The 20,761-nt window shown below is 41.0% G+C and overlaps 1 protein-coding gene across 2 annotated transcripts in view; it reads right to left on the reverse strand.

Moving 5' to 3' along the window:
• Positions 1-20,761, reverse strand: part of nck2b (NCK adaptor protein 2b) — a 79,867-nt gene continuing 59,106 nt past the window's right edge. For both annotated transcript variants that reach the window (XM_036569812.1, XM_036569813.1), the window contains exons 3-4: positions 2,768-3,495; positions 1-1,221 (exon numbers count right to left, since the gene is read on the reverse strand). In XM_036569812.1, coding sequence (XP_036425705.1) covers positions 1,027-1,221; positions 2,768-3,495 — 923 coding nt within the window. In that variant the 3' untranslated portion in view covers positions 1-1,026. The remainder of the gene's footprint in view (positions 1,222-2,767; positions 3,496-20,761) is intronic.

Below are 20,761 nucleotides of genomic sequence, written 5' to 3' on the forward strand. Positions count from 1 at the left end.
CATTATTTTGCAAAACCTTTAATTAAACAAAAGGTATTTCAACTCTCAACACAACTGCTGTCGGTACAGTGCTATAATTTCTGTATATGCACCTTATTCTCTTGTTTAAATAGACATAATGCTGTAACATGAATTTAAATAACAATGCTCTATAACATTCAGACATATACTTCTTAAAAAGCAGAGAAAGTAAATGCACAATGACGTATCCAACAGAATAAGCTCTCTTATAATCGTACCCTTTTTGACAGTGTCCACAATAATATGGGTATAGCACAACTCAGGTTGACGTAGATAGTGGGTCTGAATAACGTGGAGAAATATACTTACACATAACGAGTGTATGTGGCACATTTGGTTGAGCATCTACTGACATTCATCTCAGGCCTCCTGTCGGCATGTCCGTGCGTCTCCAGCAGGGGGCAGCCAGTACCTGTTGGTCACCGATAGTCTCTCTTTGGCAACACGTGTAGATACAGCATCCGTGTTATCCCTCTGGCTTGCGCTCCCACCAGTAGCTCTGCATGCTAAGCGAAGGCTTGGGGGCTTCACTACCACTGAACTGTACCATCGAACTGTACCAGAACAAAGTACCTTTGAAAATAGACGCATGGTTGAAACACTATTCGTGTGAACTTGAACGAGGGGTTTCCTGTGCCTCTGAGTAGAGAACGAGCTAGCCAAGGCAACGAGCATGTGATTCTGTAACACTTAGATGAAGGCAAGATTTATTATAAACATCCTTCTACCATCTCTGAGAAGACAAAACATAAAAAAAAGACATGAACAAGTGAATAATAAGAGGACAACAGATAAAAATGAAGGACAAAACTGCACCGCCATTCTCAGTCAGCATGGGTCACTTATAGTCTTTAAATGTCCGGCTGCTTGTATTGGCACTCTTTGCTTCGGCCCACCTGCTGGTGAGAAACAACCACCAAGGAGAAAAGGAGGAAGGAGGCGCAGGAACGGCTTGGCTCAGCGTGAGGTCTGCTTGGGTCCTAAGGCTCATTTGTGGCTGGAAGGTCACTGGAGGGGTTTGACCAGGTAGAGCTTCTCTCCGTGCTCGCTGGTGAAGATGGGCGCTTTCTTGTAGTGCTCTACCAGCTCGTCCATGGTGTTGAAACGCCGCTGGCCGATGCAGTAGATGCCCTCGCAGCACTGCACCTTGAAGTGCTTGTTCTTCCCCGCCGCCTTCAGAGAGATGGAGAAATCACTCGGCTGCCGAGAGAGACAGAGAAACGATGATCAGAGTCTGAGCGTCACTTTTCCTGAATATCAAACACTTAAAACGCTGAATCTGGGATCAAATTCCAATTATGCCAAACGCAGCACGTAATATAAATTTTAGTTGCTAAAACTAAACTGTGTCCGAGATTATACTGTGTGAGACAACAAAACTGTTGTGTTTAATCATTCCAGCAGAACACGATCTGCAGGTGAGCATCAGCAACCTGACAAGGTTGGACCAAGGCCGGTTATAACAGTAACCTATACACCAATTCCCAAATCTGGTCCTGCATATTTGGTGTTCTGTCTCCTAGAGATGCGACTGAGGTTGATATTCAAGAATTCATAAGAGTCAATGAACGGATGTTTGGTTAAAGCAGAATTCCACAAATGTTTTATAAATTTTCTGCATAATTAAATTGTTAAGATGTAAACAAAGTCAGAGCAATGTTTTAATGTATTATGGTATGATGTATAATAATTGTCCCCCCTCTTTAAAAGCATATGATGCCCTAAATGTAACTAAAGCCCAGCAGTGAGAAGCTGAACTTTTCCCTTCTCTGTTATCACTGAAGACGGGCCGGGTCGCCTACAGAGCAGCGCTAGTAGCTGTTAATGAAGTAATGTTTTTATTTTATTTATTTATTTATTTGTTTTTTATTTGAGGGTCCGATTTCATAGAGCAAGATTTCAACCACTACCCCTTATAACTGAGTTCCAAGGGGTTAGAGTGAAACTCGAAAACAAGGGGTAGGGGTTAAAAGGATTGGGCCTTAGAGTCCACAGTGGTGGTGATGGGAAACAGACGACCAAAGCTACGTCACAGAAAACATTATCCAAAATGGTAACAAATAAACGTCCTGGTGCCTGAGACACTGTTTCACAACAATCTGGAGATTGTGTTTTGGCCTAAAATGTATTTTTTTAAATCCATTCATGGCAGAGAGGTACATGTAGGACAAAACAGTTCCCAAAGAAACTTATTTTTATGGATTTAGCACTATTAACACTACATACAGATTACATTACTAACATTATTACTACATTGTTAACATTACACTTAAAACTGAAGCAGTGTAGCCTCACTGGTTATTTTGGATAATGAACAAAATGGCTTTATTTGTATTGTACACTTCACAACCTCTGGTTCCCATCACCACTATTGCAAAGAAACGGCCAAGTTTCTGAATGAGTTTGTTTCCACTGAAACTGATGGAATTCCACTTTTATTTGTGAGTAAAAAGTAGTGAAAAAAGGGTATTGTTACCATTTTGTTGTGTTTACTAATAATACACTGGTGATAAACTGGTGTGCTGGTCCCAGCAGGCCAAAAAAACAGTACTACAACTGAAAACATGTTTTATTTATTATTCAAAAATAGTTAAGTGGCTCTTTTGGTTGCTGCAGGTTAAACAGGTAAGTGTTTGTGTTGAGTAACAGAAGCTGCCCATTCAGATAAACTAGAGATCCAACACTAACATGAGAACCAACCAGTGCAGCGGTAGATGGTGATGAGGTACAACCCCCCCATACTCACAGAAGACTCGCTGTCTCGCACCAGGAAATCTCCCTCCATGCCCCTCTCGTTTAATGCGCACTCCGCCTGGTGCCGCGTCACGTCGCCGTAATACCAGTCTTTACCCGCAAACCTCCCCGTGTGGGCCGGCCCGGTGTACTGCTGGGCACGGGGCCCCGTGCCACCTGCTTCTGGCCCATCGCTGAGCACCACCACATAGTTCTTTGGCACTAGGCCCACCTGCCCGCGGCAGTTTTTACATCTCCACCATTCGGGGTCATTCTCAGGTTTCTCCACCACCTCCATGAGCTCGCCCTTCTCAAAGTTCAGCTCCTCTTCTGCGGCTGAGCTGAAACGGTAGAGGGTCTGCACTGTGTGTAGTACACGGGGGCCTTGGCCGTTTACGAGGGCCGCCCGGGAGGCCAGTGAGGTGGGCGGATCGCCGCCGTCCTCCCCGGCCTCCTCCTCCTGGACGTAGTTAGAGGGGAACCAGCCCATCTGTCCGTCGAAGCTACCGCGCCACCAGCCATCACTGCACTTCTCCATCACCAGCAAGCGCGCGCCCTTCACAAGGGTCAGCTCGTCGTCCCGCTCCGCCACATAGGCGAACTTCACCACAGCCGGCGTGTTCAGGTCGTAGATTCGCTCGGCTCCGCCCCCTCCGCTGCCGTTCGAGGGGTACTCTGCGTCCGTGCTCGGCGTTGGAGACGTGTCCCTCGCGCTCGTCTTTCGTTTCGTCTTGCCCAGGCCTGAAACAGTGCAAGCATATTTAGGTCGGTGAAGCAGATCTCGTGCTGGGTGTTACATTATGAGGGAAATGAAATTCCTTTAGCTGTATTTCAAATTCAATTCAGGGCGAATACAAGAGCAGCTCAACATGTGCTTACCATCAGCAGATCAATGTGGTAGGAATTGGCAGATCAATTTAGTGACTGGATCGTTATACCCTTATTAAGAATGGTAATTCTTTGAAACCTCCTGAAGGTGGCGCAGAAGCATATGATGTGCATGTGCTTTCTGTATTTATCAACAGTACAGATCAGTGAGGCCTGTGCTGGGGGGACAAAGATTAAGCTTCAACTTCCACATCAATTTCTTTGCTCTTGCATCCGCCTCACAGTTATTAACTGTCTCATTATTACTGTAAGAGAAAGTGCTGCTATTGTTATTATGACGTACCTATGACAGGTGGGCAATATGGCTGTGTTTACATGCAAAGATTTCTGATTGAATACATTCTTATAGATTAAGACTGAGGTGTTTATTCTCACTCTACTCAACAATCTGATGGAAAATCTCTGTTTACATGCTCACTATAAGTAATCAGATCCAAAATTACGCACATGCATAGAGAACCGCTTAGTGTAGACGTTACCGTGACAACCAGCATCACGTGAGTCCAGTCAGAGTGAGATGAGCAGCAGTGAGCAGTGCTTGTGTTTTTAACTGCTTTAAAATGATGTCAGACTCAGGAAAACGTCCTTCACATGTCCTTATTAAAGGAGGCCGAGAGGAAGACGTCGTGTTCTGAGACACATAAGCTGGACGTCCGTCCCACCGCCGTCTTTTAAAGATCAGAGCATAAACTTTGTCTCCTCTGCAGACCAGTTTCTGCTCCGCCATGTTGAACGGTATAAACTTTCACTATGACGCGACGAACAAGATCAGAACGGACTTAAACTTTCCGATAGGGAATGTAATCAGATACAGACATTTACACGGATATTATTCTTCTATTTAACGGATTATCTACCAGATTACCCACCTCGATCAGTCGGATAGAAACTGTATTCCAAAAATGGCCTCAATCAGACTAGACTGTTCCGATTAAGATGTTTACAAATTTACTTTTACGTTCTGTTCTGATTGAGCTATTCGTCTGATTATTAACAGATGATTAGGCTGCATGTAAACAGAGGTAATGACAATATTTTTTCATTATTTTACTGTGATATCTGGTCCAAATCTCCAAAACAAAAAACAAAAAACAAAAACAATGGATGTCTTGTGTTTTTAAGTATGTTAAACAAATGAATAAACATTAATTAGCACTTTCCCTTGCTAAACCTGGACATACAACCAGTGTGCAGTGCTAATATTTCTGTGCTTGACGTTTAAGAAATGAGTCCTAAGTATGTAGCGCAGGTTTCAGCAGCGCAAAGCAAGCATTTCCAGTATCTTGCTTCACCAGTCTCGCATAAATGAACGCAAAATGTGATGGGTGGAGAGCCATTTTTAGCCTCCTGCAGAAACAAAAGCGATGTTTGACAGCCTTGGTGACTTCAGACCGTCCCATAAAATGTAGGACACGCGAGTAGCATGTTTTCCTCAGTTGCACACATGTAGCAGATTGCCAGGGCAAAGCACACATGCATAGCGAAGGCTTCCTGAGGAAACAGCGGCAGACGATCCATGCCTTTTATGTGCACACATCTGCAGCCTCCTGCACACACCTCTCAGCCGGCTAACCGCAACAACACAACCCTCACCACACCAGCACATTATCTTGCTCTTTCGGCAAGGCTGACAAGCCCTGACTCAGGGACAACGCCTTTCAGCACGTCAAGAAAAAAAAGGCGAGAGAGAGAGTATGTGCTGCATGTGAAAGACCACGTGTTTATGTAATGGCCTAGTTTCGTTAAAAAAGGAGCAAATGTTTCACAATTTAACTTTCATTTTAAATGTATGTATATTGGTAACAAAATGTTTGTGCAGACCACAAGAGGGCACCGAGAACAACACACCTGCCCCACACAGATGACTAAGTGCTATACTAATAAGATTCCTGTCTAATACTACATTTTCTCATCACTGTGTTTTATGAAATGTTGCTTTGTCTACAATAAGATATAATTCTGAGCACAATATTTTAACAGCCCCCCCAAAACACCCTGATTTGCCATTAAATAATTAAAACTTAACATCAACTGTCAACATATCAACATCAATAATATCAGAAATAATAGCAAAAACAGAAAATAACTGGCAATACTAATAACTTTGCACACTGCAGTTCTACTAAAGTGGATGTATTTTTTTTTTATATGCACAGTGATAAACAAATGATGCAATCCGTTTTAAAGACTTTTACTTTACACTACTGATGGAAAAACGCTTTGACATTTAGTTCTCTGCATATTTTTTTTCTTTTTATCGTTGAAATTTTAACCCTATAATGCCATTTAAGCTCTGGCCTGTAGGAGCAGCAGTGCACCTCCTGCTGCTGAAACCCAAACTCGACGTTAGAGGACAAAAATTGGCTCGCGAGCTGCCGAACACTTTGGTTTTATTGGCTTTATTACTATTAAAACATATATATATATATATATATATATATATATATATATATATATATATATATATATATATACACACACACACACACACACACACACACATAATAAATATGATTAAGGAGAACTGAAGAAGGCAAAACTTTATTAGATCAATCAGCTAGTCCATAATTCGCAGTCAAAATAGTTTGCCAACAATGCCTCAAGAGGATGCTTTTATCAAAAAAAATATTTTTGCCTCTGAAAGCCGGAAGTCTCTGAACAACATTTGAACAAAAGCAGCTCAGTGGTGCACATATGACTGCATGTAGAATCAAGACAACAACTAGCTTTAAAAGGACAACAAAGAACAGAAGATTGAGCTTAGACAGCCCTGTGTCAGGAAGTGGGTCACTATTTTCCATAGAAACGGTTCTCATGAAAGTGCAGCTGAAGATGACTCATGATGAAGCATGTGTGTTGTACAGCGACTCCAGAACATCACGAGTTCACTGAAAGCAGCAGGAGAGCAAATGTCACAACTTACCCCATCTGTGGGTTTGATTAACGTACAGAGTTGTTAGTTGTAACAGTTGCTAAGAAGTCTGGTAAATCAAGGCAAGCAGACTTTGTTCAATACAGTTCAATGTAGTTTAAACCAGATTAACTTTTCAACCTAAACAAAAAACTGAAGAGCAAATATTACATGACAAAAATGCAAATGAACTGTATTTACATCACATCTATAAATCTGTAATGTGTTTTTGATGAATCTGTGAATTACAAACAAAAACAAAACAAAACAAAGAAAAACTTTTGGATTTATTTACTTTTTGTTTACTTTGGAATGACTAACTGTAGCAGTGTTAACCCTAAACTAGCCTGGCCTATTGGCTCTTCACTCATTTACCAAACTGTCTAAGGTCAAATCTGATTGTAAAATAAGTGCATGCAGATTTAATCAAAGTTCTGTTACTCATCAATTTAATCTTTGATGCATCTGTACGATCAAACTCATGCACATAAATCTAAGCATAATATTTTAACAGTTATTTTAATATATCACCATAAATAGATAATAACTAATAACAAAATACTAATAACTTTGCATACTGCAGTTCTTGTACTGAAGTGGAGGTTGCACACGTACCACGATAAACAAATGATCCAATTTGATTTAAACACTGTTACTTTATACTCCTGATGGAAAAAAGCTTTGGTATTTAGTTCTCTTAACATTTTATTATTTCAATCACTGAAATTTTAATCCTATAATGCCATTTAAGCTCCGGCCTGTAGGGGCAGCAGTGCATATCCTGCTCAACCCCAAACTCGAAGTAAGAGGACAAAAATTGGACAAAAATTATGAGTTGCTGAATACTTTTGTTTTATTCGCTTACTATCGAAACACCTATGTGCTAATTATATATTATATATATATATATACACACATATATATACACATACACCTATACATGTACACACACACACACACACACACATATATATAGACAGATATATCGCTGCTGTCGGAAGAAAACCTCGTATCTCCATATTTGTCGTTTTACAGTTTTTGATACAATTTGAAAATACATATTGTCCTTCACATTGTGTTTACATTTCATGAAGGACTGACTAAAAGAAATGTCCCAAAATGAATTGGAAAATATTGTGGTTCCATTGACTTACATTAAAAGTAAAGTATGTTTTTTCCTTCTCCTGTAAAGTTACCATTTTGGAGATACAAGGTTTTCTTCTGACAACAGTCAGATCATTATTATTACTAAATAATAATAATAATCAATTGTATTACCACAGCCTTCAGGGCGAATCTTGAGAAATCCACCCAATTATTCTGATAATTCAAAGATGACGATGCTATGGGAATTCGAGACGATAATCAAAAGCACATTCTACTTGTTGAACTACGTAAAAAGTCTATGTTACATTTTCCCCCGCGTTAGTTTGTGCCCCACTCTCCCACATGACAAGAGACATGTAAAATAGTCTGGGATGCAATGCTGATCCATATCTCATTAGGCATCTCTCAAACACTACCAGTCATCTTCTGATCTCTCTGATCTGAGCCCAGGCAGGATTCAATTCTTATGCTAACACACTAACTAAGCAGTACACTGTGAAGCCAGAAGCCCTCTTCTGTCTTTTTTTCCCACACAATGTAGAGTCTAAGCTGTAAGTACCACTGTTGCTGCCACAGAGGTGTGAGCTTATTCTAATTAGCCCGATGGAGTCTGCAAACATGGCGCTATGTCGCACCATTTGTTTACGGTTTGTTTACAACTCAATGGATATGAAATGATTCAAATTTATGCAAGCAGCTACAGAAAGCATGCTGGCACACTTCAAAGAGCTGCTTCCTCAAGGTTGAGCTTTAGAACAATGTTCAAAAGCTTCACTAACAAACTCATTCATGTGCATCGGTTTGGCTGGCAAGGGGAGGGCACTGTATTGGGGGGGGCTGAAAGAAGGCGAAGTGTGGTGTGGGAGAAATGGTTGGAAAAGATGAAGATGGGGAAAGAGAGGATAAACCTGTCACAGCGGACGAACAAAGAGGGTAGTTAACCTTGCCGACAGCCAATAAGGCGCGTGGGAGAAAGCTGAGGCTACACAGTAGTTCGAACAACATGCATGACCTCAGAAGCAGGTTAAAGCCACAGACACACTCAGCTGGTTTCCCTCTATCAGAAGTGTGCAGAGACCACAAAATGCTTTAGAGTGCGGAAGCTGGCAGAGAACAAAAATACAAGTCACTATCATAACTGGTTCTGTGAATCCAAACGACCAGAGGCAGTGCAAAGTATAGCATCTGCACAGACATTGAGATCAGGGCTGTCACAACTACTCAGCAAAAAGAAACATTAAAATTTACAACCCCTATTTCCAAAAAAGTTGGATCGCTGTGCAGAATGTAAATAAAAATAAAATGCAATGATGGGCAAATCACACAAACCATATTTTTAAATGAAAATACTACAAAGACAACATATCAAATGTTGAAACTGAGAAATTTTATTGTTTTTTTGAAAAAAATTTGCCCATTTTGAATTTGATACCAACAACACGTTCCAAAAAAAGTTGGGACGGGGGCGTGTTCACCACTACCTCTTCTTTTAACAGCGCTCTGTAAGCGTTTGGGAACTGAGGAGACACTGCTGTTGATTTGAAAGTGAAATATTTTCACATTCTTGTTTGATATAGCATTTCAGCTGCTCAACAGTTCGGGGTCTCATTTGTCTTATTTTTCATGTCATAATGTGCCAAATGTTATCAGTGGTGACAGATCTGGACTGCAGGCAGGTCAGTTTAGCAATATGGAGCAATGCTGTTGTAATACATGCAGAATGTGGTTTGACATCATCTTACTGAAAGAATCAAGGCCTTCCCTGAAAAAGACGTCGTCTGAATGGCAGCATATGTTGCCAAACCATGTATATATCGTTCAGCATTAATGGTGCCTTCACAGATGAGCACGTCACCCATGCCATGTGCACTAATGCCCCCCTAAACCATCATGAATACTGGCTTTTGAGCTGTGCACTGATAACAAGCTTCAAATTGTAGGATGAAGGGCGCCATGTCAAGGTTCACTATGCAGAAAGGCCCCTTCTTGTCTGAAAACCAGACAGTTTACAGGGTTTTTTAGTTACGTTCTGGAAGACGATGAAGCATCTCTGAAAGAATCTGGTCTCCTCTCACACGGATCGACAGCAGCTCTGCATTTTACCATATCTGCTGTGGATCGATTGAGCGATCGATGGGGAATAGGCTGCCACCCAAGGCTAAGCATTACGGGATCCTGCAGAGGCCTGGCAGAGTGCCTCTATTAAAAGGAGTACTTTGTTTCAGTGTTACACTCTTGCTACGTTTTGGAATTTGGAGTTACAGAAGACGCCTCTATACTAGAAAGATCGTCATGAGTGATGTAAAAAAACGTTGTCTTGTCTTGATCTGCACCGTTTTGACCACCATGGAGTCCCACGCCGTACAAAGCTGTGCAAACCTCACCCGCATGAACTGACCCTCCTGATGCTGCTGCATAAACTCAAACCATCTAATTAACCGTTGCTCCACCTGTTTTTCCCTGTTTTGTATTCTAATATTTTATACTAAAGCTGTTTGCTATCCGGTGTCAACCAGAGGAGGATGGGTTCCCCTTTTGAGTCTTGGTTCCTCTCAAGGTTTCTTCCTCTTGCTATTAGGGAGTTTTTCCTTGCCACTGTCGCCACTGGTGACGCTCACGGGGGCTCGAACCCGGATTTTTCTGTAAAGCTGCTTTGTGACAACACCTGTTGTAAAAAGCGCTATATAAATAAACTTTGACTTGTCTTGTCCTGCGTTGTTTCAAAATTGAAAATAATCAAAATAAAATAATCTCACATGGTCACCAAATAACCAAATGCAGTGCACAATTTTCAAGCTGCCATTCAATGAATGTCAAGCCATCTATCAAACAACTACTAAATGTTAAAGATGATCCAGGTGGCATTAGCTTAGCTACCATATCGACAGCTCTGCTCATCACAGAACATGTTTGATTCTGGCTAATTAAAGCTCCGACAAAAGTTTAATGATAATGATTCCAATCGGGGGGGAGTGAAGTCAAACAACTGCCGTTAAAGGGACATAATTGCAAAGTTGTAGTGTTGGATCTGTAGCCTGATAACTAGTAAGCAGGCTACATACCCAAACAGTGCCACACACACACGGCGCAAGTTTGATTCTGAGGAACTTGTCCTCTGCTGATACAAGCGTAGATGATAAAAACTAACATCTGAGAGCAACAATGAACTAACTGGTGTTTGAATGACAGAAAGCTGAAATCAAACTGGTTCTGTGTTCTTTGGGACTGTAGTGCTAACAATAGCTTTGACAGCAGGCCAAAGATGCCACAGCACAGGCTTGGAATGCAAAGCCTAGCGTGTGGTGTTAAAGCAAAAGCTGAAATCGAACGCGCTCCGTGGTGCGCATAGCTCTTAGCCTTCGCTGAGCCACTATCATGTTAAGTTTTTCGAAGGTTTTTCTTGGCTCTCATTTTTCCCCTCTTTCTAACAGTGCCATCTCGCGGTGAGCTGCCACATCACCAATCAGTGAGCCCCCTTAGAACATAAATGAGCAGAATGTGTTTATTTGGAATTTATACAACAGTTACTTCCGGCTACGCAAGCTGATTGGTTGAGAAGCGTCTCTAACCGTGCCGATATTTCGCCAAAACATCACAGGTAATATCACAAATACCGTATCACTCCGCTGAGACGCACTGACTTTGACAGCTGTAGGAGACGCTCAAGCCATCTGAACGTTTTTACTTCTTAGTTTGCCACAAACAGAAAATGGACACTTTTAAGATCACATTTGACCGACAGTCGATTTGGTCAGACTCTGAAGATGAGACGACACTAAATTCCCAAACTGTCAGTTGGTCTGTGAGGAGCTGGAGAACGAACTGCCGGCTGTGCAGCGAGTGGGCGGAGTTTGTTACTCTGACGTAGCAACAAGCTGCTCATTAAGGAACTATAATTTGGTGAAGGAACTGCGAACATTACAACATATTAAACGCCGCGTTCACGGCCCAGTTTATTAATTTATTACTTTATTTATTTAACTGTTGTACTAAAGCAGTAGAACACTCAAGGTTGTGTGTAGGGTTGGGCGATAAAACGTTAACGATAAGTATCGCGATATAACTTTTCCTCGATAGAGCGATAAGACAGGCTTGATAAATGTTCGATATAATACACCAATCTCACACTTCCACGTTTTAGCGAAAGCCCTGGTGGCGCTTTCTACTGCAAGGAAAGCGACACTACTCTGCTGTCACCAGGAGAGGGCGCACTTCCGAATTTTTCGACTTGATTAGAGAGGGAGGGGGCCACGAGTAAAAAAAGGGTCACCAAATATACTTTAGCAACGGCTGAAACGCGGAGTTATACAGTCCCTGTTTGAGTGGAGCGACCGGCGATCTGTTCTCCTGTGACCGAGTGTGAGTGACGAGGTCAGTGGTGTAACTGTACTGTCCTACGGTGAACTCACCTCTTTCTGTACATCCTAACAACTTCAGCGGTGTTAAATCACGTCTGCAGCGCCGTGTTACAGCGCCAAACCGTCATATTTTAGTATTAGTGCATTCTCGAGCAACGAAAGTGAAAGAAAGAAGTGGTTCATGTTCGAAAGTAAACTGAGGAAGCTGTGAGGCGTTGGAGAGCGGGAGAGCGCTGTCTCTCCAGGCTAGCTGTTTTTAGCTGCTGGCTAACTTGAAGCAGCGCTCCGGCAAAACACAGTGAATTGATGATACGGTAGATCAAACAAGACACGAAATCACCGCTTTCAGTTTAAACATGCCTAAAAGGAGGACTCTGTGACTGGTGTGAGAGATTCACACTGCAGATAATCCTTTTACACAGCGAGCGTCAGATATACTGCGGTTCACCCCTTAAACTACTGCGATAGCATAGAGAAACCCAGTCGTCTAGCTGGTGTCTGAATACTGTGATATGCTCTGACATGGATGTGGTAGGAGTGACCGCAGTGACCTACCGAACCGAGTCGACGTTGTTGAGAAACTAAAGAGTTTAGCACTGTTGTTGGCCACTTGTTTAGCGTTTGTAGCGGGGTAGCCGAGCGCTCGTCACCAGACAGCTAAAAATAATCTGTTTTCTTTCTTAAATCATGACTATTACAAAAATTGCAGCTGTGCTTTTCAAGCTGATAAAAACAGCTCAGAAACCTTCTCCCACTCTTCCATGACAGATTAGTGAAATGTTCCACTGTTTGGCGAGTGTGGCAAATTTTAAAGCACCGTGGAATACCTTATTACTGTTATACTGCCCAACCCTACTGGTAAGAAAGTAAAGTATAACATATCCAGTGCAAACCTTTGTTCTTAGAGCAAATTAAAGCAAAATCTTTGGGTCTACATGGTTTATAACTAGGCATCACAGGTTTACTCAAAGGCACCAACCCAGTAGCAGTCAATTATGTTTAGAAATGGCAGGGCTGCACCCTGCAAAACAGATTCTGTGGTTAACACATCCGCCAAGCATCATCTGCTCAATCTGGGGCTCATTTAACCTTCTGCGAAATCACTGTCAGTCTTAGACCCCAGAGATATGACAGATGCTCGTCATAGGCGAGGACCAATTACTGACCAGCCATTTCGTGCAAGCAGTATATGACTTATAGCCTTTACTGTTTATTCTGGGTTTTTAAAGCATAGTGAAGTACACAGTTACCAATTTCCTGTGTACTTACACTCACTTGCCACTTTATCATATACACTTTGCCATCAGATGCACTTGGTAGCTTTATAATTACTGACTGTAGCCCATCTGTTGCTGCATAATTTGCCAGCCACCTCCTCAACCCATCCATCAACGGAAAAGGACCACCACAGGACCACCACTGACCAGATATTATTTGGGTGGTGGATCGTTCTCCGTACAGCAGGGATACCAAAATGGCAGTGACATGTTAGTGGGTGGCGTGCTGGTACAAGTGCTTCATTCTCTACTGGCAGTTTCTCTATCGATTATATGAGTAATCTAATGTGTGGACAATCTAATATGCTTTTTTTCCTTCTTCTTCCATTTTTTAAGGCCAAAAAATAAAAATCACGTTCAGTGAGCTGATTCAGCCAGTCATTTCATGAACTCAAAACCAGATATATTATACAGCAGTGTTTACTACAGAAATCTACACTTTCCTTCACTCTACAATAATGTCAATTTCCCCTAGTGCTTCCATGGGAATTACGATTTAGCACCACAATAGCAGTGTTCACTTACCACACAGGGTTCAATACTAAATAGGCCAGCTCTGCTTAAACACTGACATTTACAGCATTTAAACAGTCCAAGTGGCGTATTGTTCTACAGTAAACGCTTCAGCAAAGCTCAGCTGAATATTACTAGTTTGTTAACTAAGTGCAGAGCTGTTTTATTTCATACAAACTCAGCAACTACAAACTAGAGGTCTGTGTGGGACTGTTTTCAGTCCCGCTCCCGCCTGCTCCCGCAGAAAATCGGTATCATTTCTCCCGCTCCCGCCTGCGCACATCCAATATCTGACACAGTCTATTCACGAATACATTATTCTCTGCTGAAAAACCACAGCAGACATGGTCATCAGACTCACTGTGAGTGACTTCACCAAACGCCATTTATTCACCATTTAAACACAGAGCAGGATTTAAACCACAGAGCGGTTATTTTTGGTGTTTGCTGGGTAGCTGTGGCCGTCGGACTGAAGGCTCCGCAATCTCTCTGATACCTGATTCATACAGCCATGCGAGCGCTACAGCTCGGACGCGCTGGCCTTTCATACATACAGCGTTTGTGCAGTGGAGCAGTGAGAAACTTATACAGACATTCCTTTTTCCAGACAGATAAATGGTTGCAGTCATTCTGCTCAATAGAAATATCATTTATAAAAGTACACGGTATGTTTGTTTATCCTGGACACCATTCTGACTTCTGATTAGGCAAAAGTTTCAAGCCTGGCAGATGAGCCAAGGAAATCTGTCTGCAGCAGAACTAGCATTTCATCATGAATTACATAAAAATCACCTACTATTTAGGCTGTTCATTAATTCCTCTATATGCGTGCTCCTCCCCGCTCCCGCCTGAAGGGGTCCGATTTCCATCCGCTCCCGCAAGCAACACTGAAAATTAGTCCCGCGCGGCAAGATACTGTGTCGGGAGTCCACGGGAGTGCAGACCTCTACTAAAAACATATGCACATTAGCGAGATTCTGCTGGTGTGGGTTTCCACTCTTTCAGTAATGTACAAAAAAGTGATTTGTGCACCTGGAGATCCTCTCTGTGGAGAATCTTCATAATGCCAAACACGGCTTCATAAGCTGGAGATAACATTCAAATGGCAAACTAATTAGCAAACATCCAACGAGCGCACAATTTTTAACAATTAATTATTTAACCTTTTCAACTCCTTGAGACCACCTTTTCAAAATGCACTTCGTCATATTCTTCATAACTTTCATATTTCATAAGCTACATTCTAAAGGTGGGGGTCGTATGAGAGCTGTAACTGTCTTCTTTCCAGTCAAATAGATGGGTGATGTAATTTTAAACCCTTATAATAAAAGAAGCTGAACTCACAATTTTTTTTCTACTGAAAGTCGACCCATTTTTCCACAAATCTGAGCTATAAACTGGATCTCAGATGGCGTCTCTTCAGTGATCTGCTCTGTAAAAATTATTTTAATAAAATAATACAAAGAGCGTCTAAGATTTTTGGCTTTCAGCAGTAAATTGTAAGCATACAGCAATATGTGTGATCATAAAACAGATTTTCTGTTAATTTGCGGGGAGCTGTTACAAAAAATATATAAATAAATAAAATAAAAATGTACATTTTTCATGCAGTTACTGAATAATTTGCCTTATGATTTGGGCATATAAATTCAGATGGAAAAACAAAAATATACCCTGGAGAATAAGAGGTTAAATTATTTAAATTATGATAGTCTTAAAAGAAGATTGCTACCTAGTTTTTGCTACCTAAGGCATTGCTCAGCAGTAGCTGATGCCGATGAAAAACAAATTTTGAGCTGTACTGTGAATGTGATCACTAATGGTTAGTTCAAAGGCTAGTCACAGGGAGCTCTGAGAAAACACCAGATTTGCCAGGCTGGGTGGAAAATGTGGTTCATTAACACTCTCAGCAATACATTTTCTGTGTTTTAGTGGTGCACATTTAATGAGTTGAGTTATTTATAACTGGATGCTTTATCATGCACTAGGCCTTTTAACAAACTGCAAAGGCCAAAAACATTTTAATTAATACAACAAACACAACCCAGTAGTAAGAACACATTACAATGCCAAACATTTTATTTAATCTACTAATTTAAAAAAGCTGGGTCAAATATGTGCACCTAGTACTAAGCTGGCTATGCTGTGCGTCATAATATAATGAATTAAATTGAGCATAACAGCCCCGTCACAGGAGCCTCCACTGAATAATGGAAGAATGAATGGAATTCGCGAAGGGAGCATTATCAACCATACCATAACATCGGGAGACTGGATGAGGCCTTTGTATATCAATATATTTTTAATAGAATAACTAGCATAACTATGAAATATAATATGTATATACTTTTTTTTTTTTTTTACACCTTATCCTGAGATAGACAGTACTGAGAGAGCAATTGTTCAGCAGTATTTGTGTGCTAGAATGGAAAACTGTCACAAAATGTTTAAAAACAACAACAACAATAACACCACCACCACAAGACTGTTTTGCAGTACTTCCTGTATGCTTACACATACAGTCGTGACCAGAAATGCTGGCACCTTTGCAGTTTTTCTTCCAAATTACTTTCAAATTACTTTAAAATAATTTGATTCACTCAAATTTTTTTTTTTTTAATTGTCAAAAGTAGGTTTCCACAATTCTTCACTTCACTAATAATATTACAGTATTTTTTTCCAGAACATGGTATATCCAAAAAAAAAGTAACAACAAAATGATTTTGTTGTTATTGTTAGAACACCCTCTGGAAAGAATAGCTGAAGTCAAGCACTTCCTATAGCTATAAATGAGCTTCTTGCACACTTCTTTTGCAGTCTGAGGTCTCCAAGATTTGACGGGTGCCCTCTCCCTACTGCTGCTTTGAGATCTCTCCACAGGTATTAGATTGGACTGAGATCTGGATTCACTGATGGCCACTTCAGAACAGTCCAAAACTCGGCCCTACACTGTACTCCAAAATTCATGAACGTGTGCAGGGCATCATGAAATCCAATTGCTACCAAAGAATTCTGGAGTGCAACATTGAGTGTGTTTACATGCACTTAATGATCCGATAACTGCAGAAAATCAGATTTTGTCAGTGATCCAATCAACACATTCACATGCACTTGAGTGATCAGATAATGTGGAAACTCCAGGTCTACATGAGTCAGACAGTAATCAGATTTCTGCTTTACTACCAGCCAATAAACTCACAGAAGACGACGTGACGGAAATGTAAAATAAAACTTCAACTTCATGCTTCGCGCCACTTTACCTGAAAATATGAACATACATCATCTGGAAGATGACGAATATTTAAATCCTTCATTTCGTGTTTGGGTTCAGCTCCGCTCCAAAGGTGCTTTGCTGCATCTCGCGGCGACGCTGCTGGTACCGCTGTCTGTTCCTGCGCATGCGCAGACTGAGAAATCCGAAAGAAATCAGAGTAAGAGTTCACATGTACTGAGAAATCCCATTATTGAGCTAAAGTCTGGCTCTCTTTATCAGATTTCTTAAACGGATTTCTAGATTGGAGTATGGCGTTGACATGACCATTTGAATAATCGGATAACTGCAGAAATCTGATTCTGAGCGGATTATTGAGTGCACGTAAACCCACTCATAGTAAGCTCAGTGCCCTTTGTAGGTCATGGGTCAGCTCAGAAATGGTTTAAGACACCCGGTGCTAAAAGCAGCGAAGTAACCCAACACATCTGTGAACCTCATCCATGTTTGATTGTAGGGACCGTAGGGACTGTAGGGACGTTCTCCCAGAAGGATTTTGGCAAAATCCCTGCCTCCATTTGGCAAAATCGTTTTTGCAAATCCCTGCCTGCATTTTCATTCTGCATCAGCAGAGTCCCCTTTCATTCAGTTGACGATGGATGGTGCGAGTGAACACTGTTGTACCTTGTTTCTGCAGCTCAGCTTGAATTTTTTTGGAAGATGATCAAGACTCTTTCAGCACCATTCAAACACTCCTCCACTGCAATCTTTCATAAACTTAGCTACAGTGCCACGGGCTGCAAACTTACTGATGATGATGTTGTGTACAGCGGACGCAAGCAGATTAAGATCTCGGGGGACGAACTTGTAGACTCGGAATTGCTCATGCTGTTCTACAGTTTTCTCAAATCCTCGGACAAGTCTTTCCTCTTGTTTTGTTGTTTCACCAGTGTTGTAGAAATACACAGAACAAAGGCTGACTCAACTCTACACTGTTTAAATGAATGATTTCTGTATCACCAACATCGGTAACTTGTCCAAATTATGTTGGTTACAAATAAAGGAAAGTTTACCTGCTTGAAATCCAATTATCTCTTACAACTTCTAAATAGTGCCAGCAATACTGTCCAGAACATTTTCAGAGTTCTGTGTGGAATAAGATCAGATTCTGCCTTTTTCTAAGCTTTTGTGTTGTTCCAATGCAAACAAAGGAAATACCACGACGGCGTTTTAGGGCCACTGTTAATAAAAATAAAAACAGTAGACTTTGAGAATAAAGTAGTAATATTTCAAGAAAAAAGTTGTAATATTTGGAGGATAAAGTGGGCTAACTGTGGGGGGCTGCCATAACGTGTTGGGGTCTCAGTTACTGTACTGGCACTGGAGTTGCACTCACTCCTGTCTCTCTGTGGATTATTTTGAGAAAGTTTCCTCCGAGTCCGTCTGGCTCTTTATTCTAGATAAACACAGTTTCCTGCTCAGTCGTTTCAGCCGTTTCTTATACTAATAACAGGCTGGTGCTGATGTGCAGGAGAGACAGGGAGACTGAGTGTTTCTTTATGGGTGAAATCGATATGACAGTATAACTCAGTGCTGCCTTCCCTTCACAAATCCTTTGGCCACAATATTGCGACCTTTCCCGGTAGTAATGTCACTTTAATATCGTAATTCTACGACTTTTTCTCGAAATAGTACAACTTTTTCTCGAATTAGTATGACTTTTTTCTCAAAATATTACGACTTTATTCTCGAAATCTACTATTTTTTTTTCATTAACAGTGGCCCTAAAACACTGTCGTAAAATACACGTGAATAACAAAGCCTTTTAATTTCAGTTATGTTCTGGAAGAAGTGGTGCAAACTGACTGTATAATCGTCCATACCCAAACTGTGGAAGGGATGTCGCCTCTATTTCCTCTTGGTAGCAAAATGTTCTCCTTGCAAACAGAAGCTCAAGTGTCAGTAATTAAACGTGCTTCAGAGGGGGCGTTCGGGAGGGAAGTAATGAATGTTTTAGAGCAGTTCAGAGGCCAAAGCCTTACTCAACATAACAAGAAAGGCAAGTCAGAGCTTTGTTTGAGTCTAGCTGGCACTGCAGGTATTGTGTGTGAGATGTAAGCAGAGAGAAGAATGATACAAACTGATGACAATGCTGTCTAAAGTGAAATTCCTCTCAATCAATTTGTCACTATGATGTAATTGTGAATGAACTGATCTCATTGAGTTAGAACAGAGGCTAATTTATTTATGTTCTTCATTGAGAGATTTAGCACAGGGGTTGAATTGTTATTAAAATATGTATTTTTATTTTATCATCTCAATTCCAGAGATATGTAGATATACGCAGGGCCTTATTTATTTCAATAAAATTTTAATGCAAATTGCTGCTTAAAATCACAGTATGGTGGATTGACACCAGTCAGTTAGAGTTAGTCTGTTAGTTATTTGTAATTTGTAAAGTATTATAATTGCAGACAGGACTTTTGTTTATTTCTGTAGGGATGCAGTACTTACATATACATATACATATGGAAATACACACACACATACATACATATATATATATATATATATATAGATATAGATATAGATATATAGATATATTTATACACACGAGTGGATCAGACACAGCAGTGCTGCTGGAGTTTTTAAACACTGTGTCCACTCACTGTCCACTCTATTAGACACTCCTACCTTGTCGGTCCACCTTGTAGATGTAAAGTCAGAGACGATAGCTCATCTGCTGCTGCACAGTTTGTGTTTGTCATCCTCTAGTCCTTCATCAGTGGTCACAGGACGCTGCCCACAGGACGCTGCCCACAGGACGCTGCCCACAGGACGCTGTTGGCTGGATATTTTTGGTTGGTGGACTATTCTCAGTCCAGCTGTGACACTGAGGTATTTAAAAACTCCAGCAGCACTGCTGTGTCTGATTCACTCAGACCAGCACAACACACACTAACACACCACCACCACGTCCGTGTTACTGCAGTGCTGAGAATAATCCACCACCCAAATAGTACCTGCTCTGTGAGGGTCCATGGGGGTCCTGACCACTGAAGAACAGGGTAAAAGGGGGCTAACAAAGTATCAGAGAAACAGATGGACTACAGTCTGTAACTGTAGAACTACAAAGTGCACCTATATAGTAAGTGGATACACACACACACACACGGTATAGATATCCTTGTTTGCACTGACATCGATAGGTAAAGCAGGCAAGTGCATCAGAACACAGTGTAATCTACTGTTATGCTTTGTAGCAAAACAACTGCTGCTGAATTTGGCATCAGCTTAATAACAACTAGCGACTATAACTTTGTGAATTGTTTACTTTTTTGTCCCTTTTGCACCAGATTTACTAGACAACATTTACACTATAATTTTATGATTATTTTTAAATTTTCTATAATGTTACACTTTTATAATTTTTTTTTTACTTTTATTTAACTAAATCACAGCATTTTTCATGATTAAACTTCTCCTATGTTATTAAAATCCTATCAACCAAGTCAGAGAGTCATATATGACCTATATCTGAACCTACTGAAGCATACAGGTCAAAGAGGATGTGGGATGCCACCGTTTTGAATCTGGAGTGAATTCAAGGACAGTAGGTAGTTAATCCCTAGTTTCCAGCTGGCGCTGGAATGCTATTATTCCTCCCTGGAAATGTTCTTCATTATGGCCGATGACATGGCTGATCGATCTGCCCTCCGCTAAGCTGCATGATTAAAAGAGC

Source organism: Colossoma macropomum, unplaced genomic scaffold (assembly GCF_904425465.1).
Source record: "Colossoma macropomum unplaced genomic scaffold, Colossoma_macropomum, whole genome shotgun sequence".
Classification (NCBI taxonomy): domain Eukaryota; kingdom Metazoa; phylum Chordata; class Actinopteri; order Characiformes; family Serrasalmidae; genus Colossoma; species Colossoma macropomum.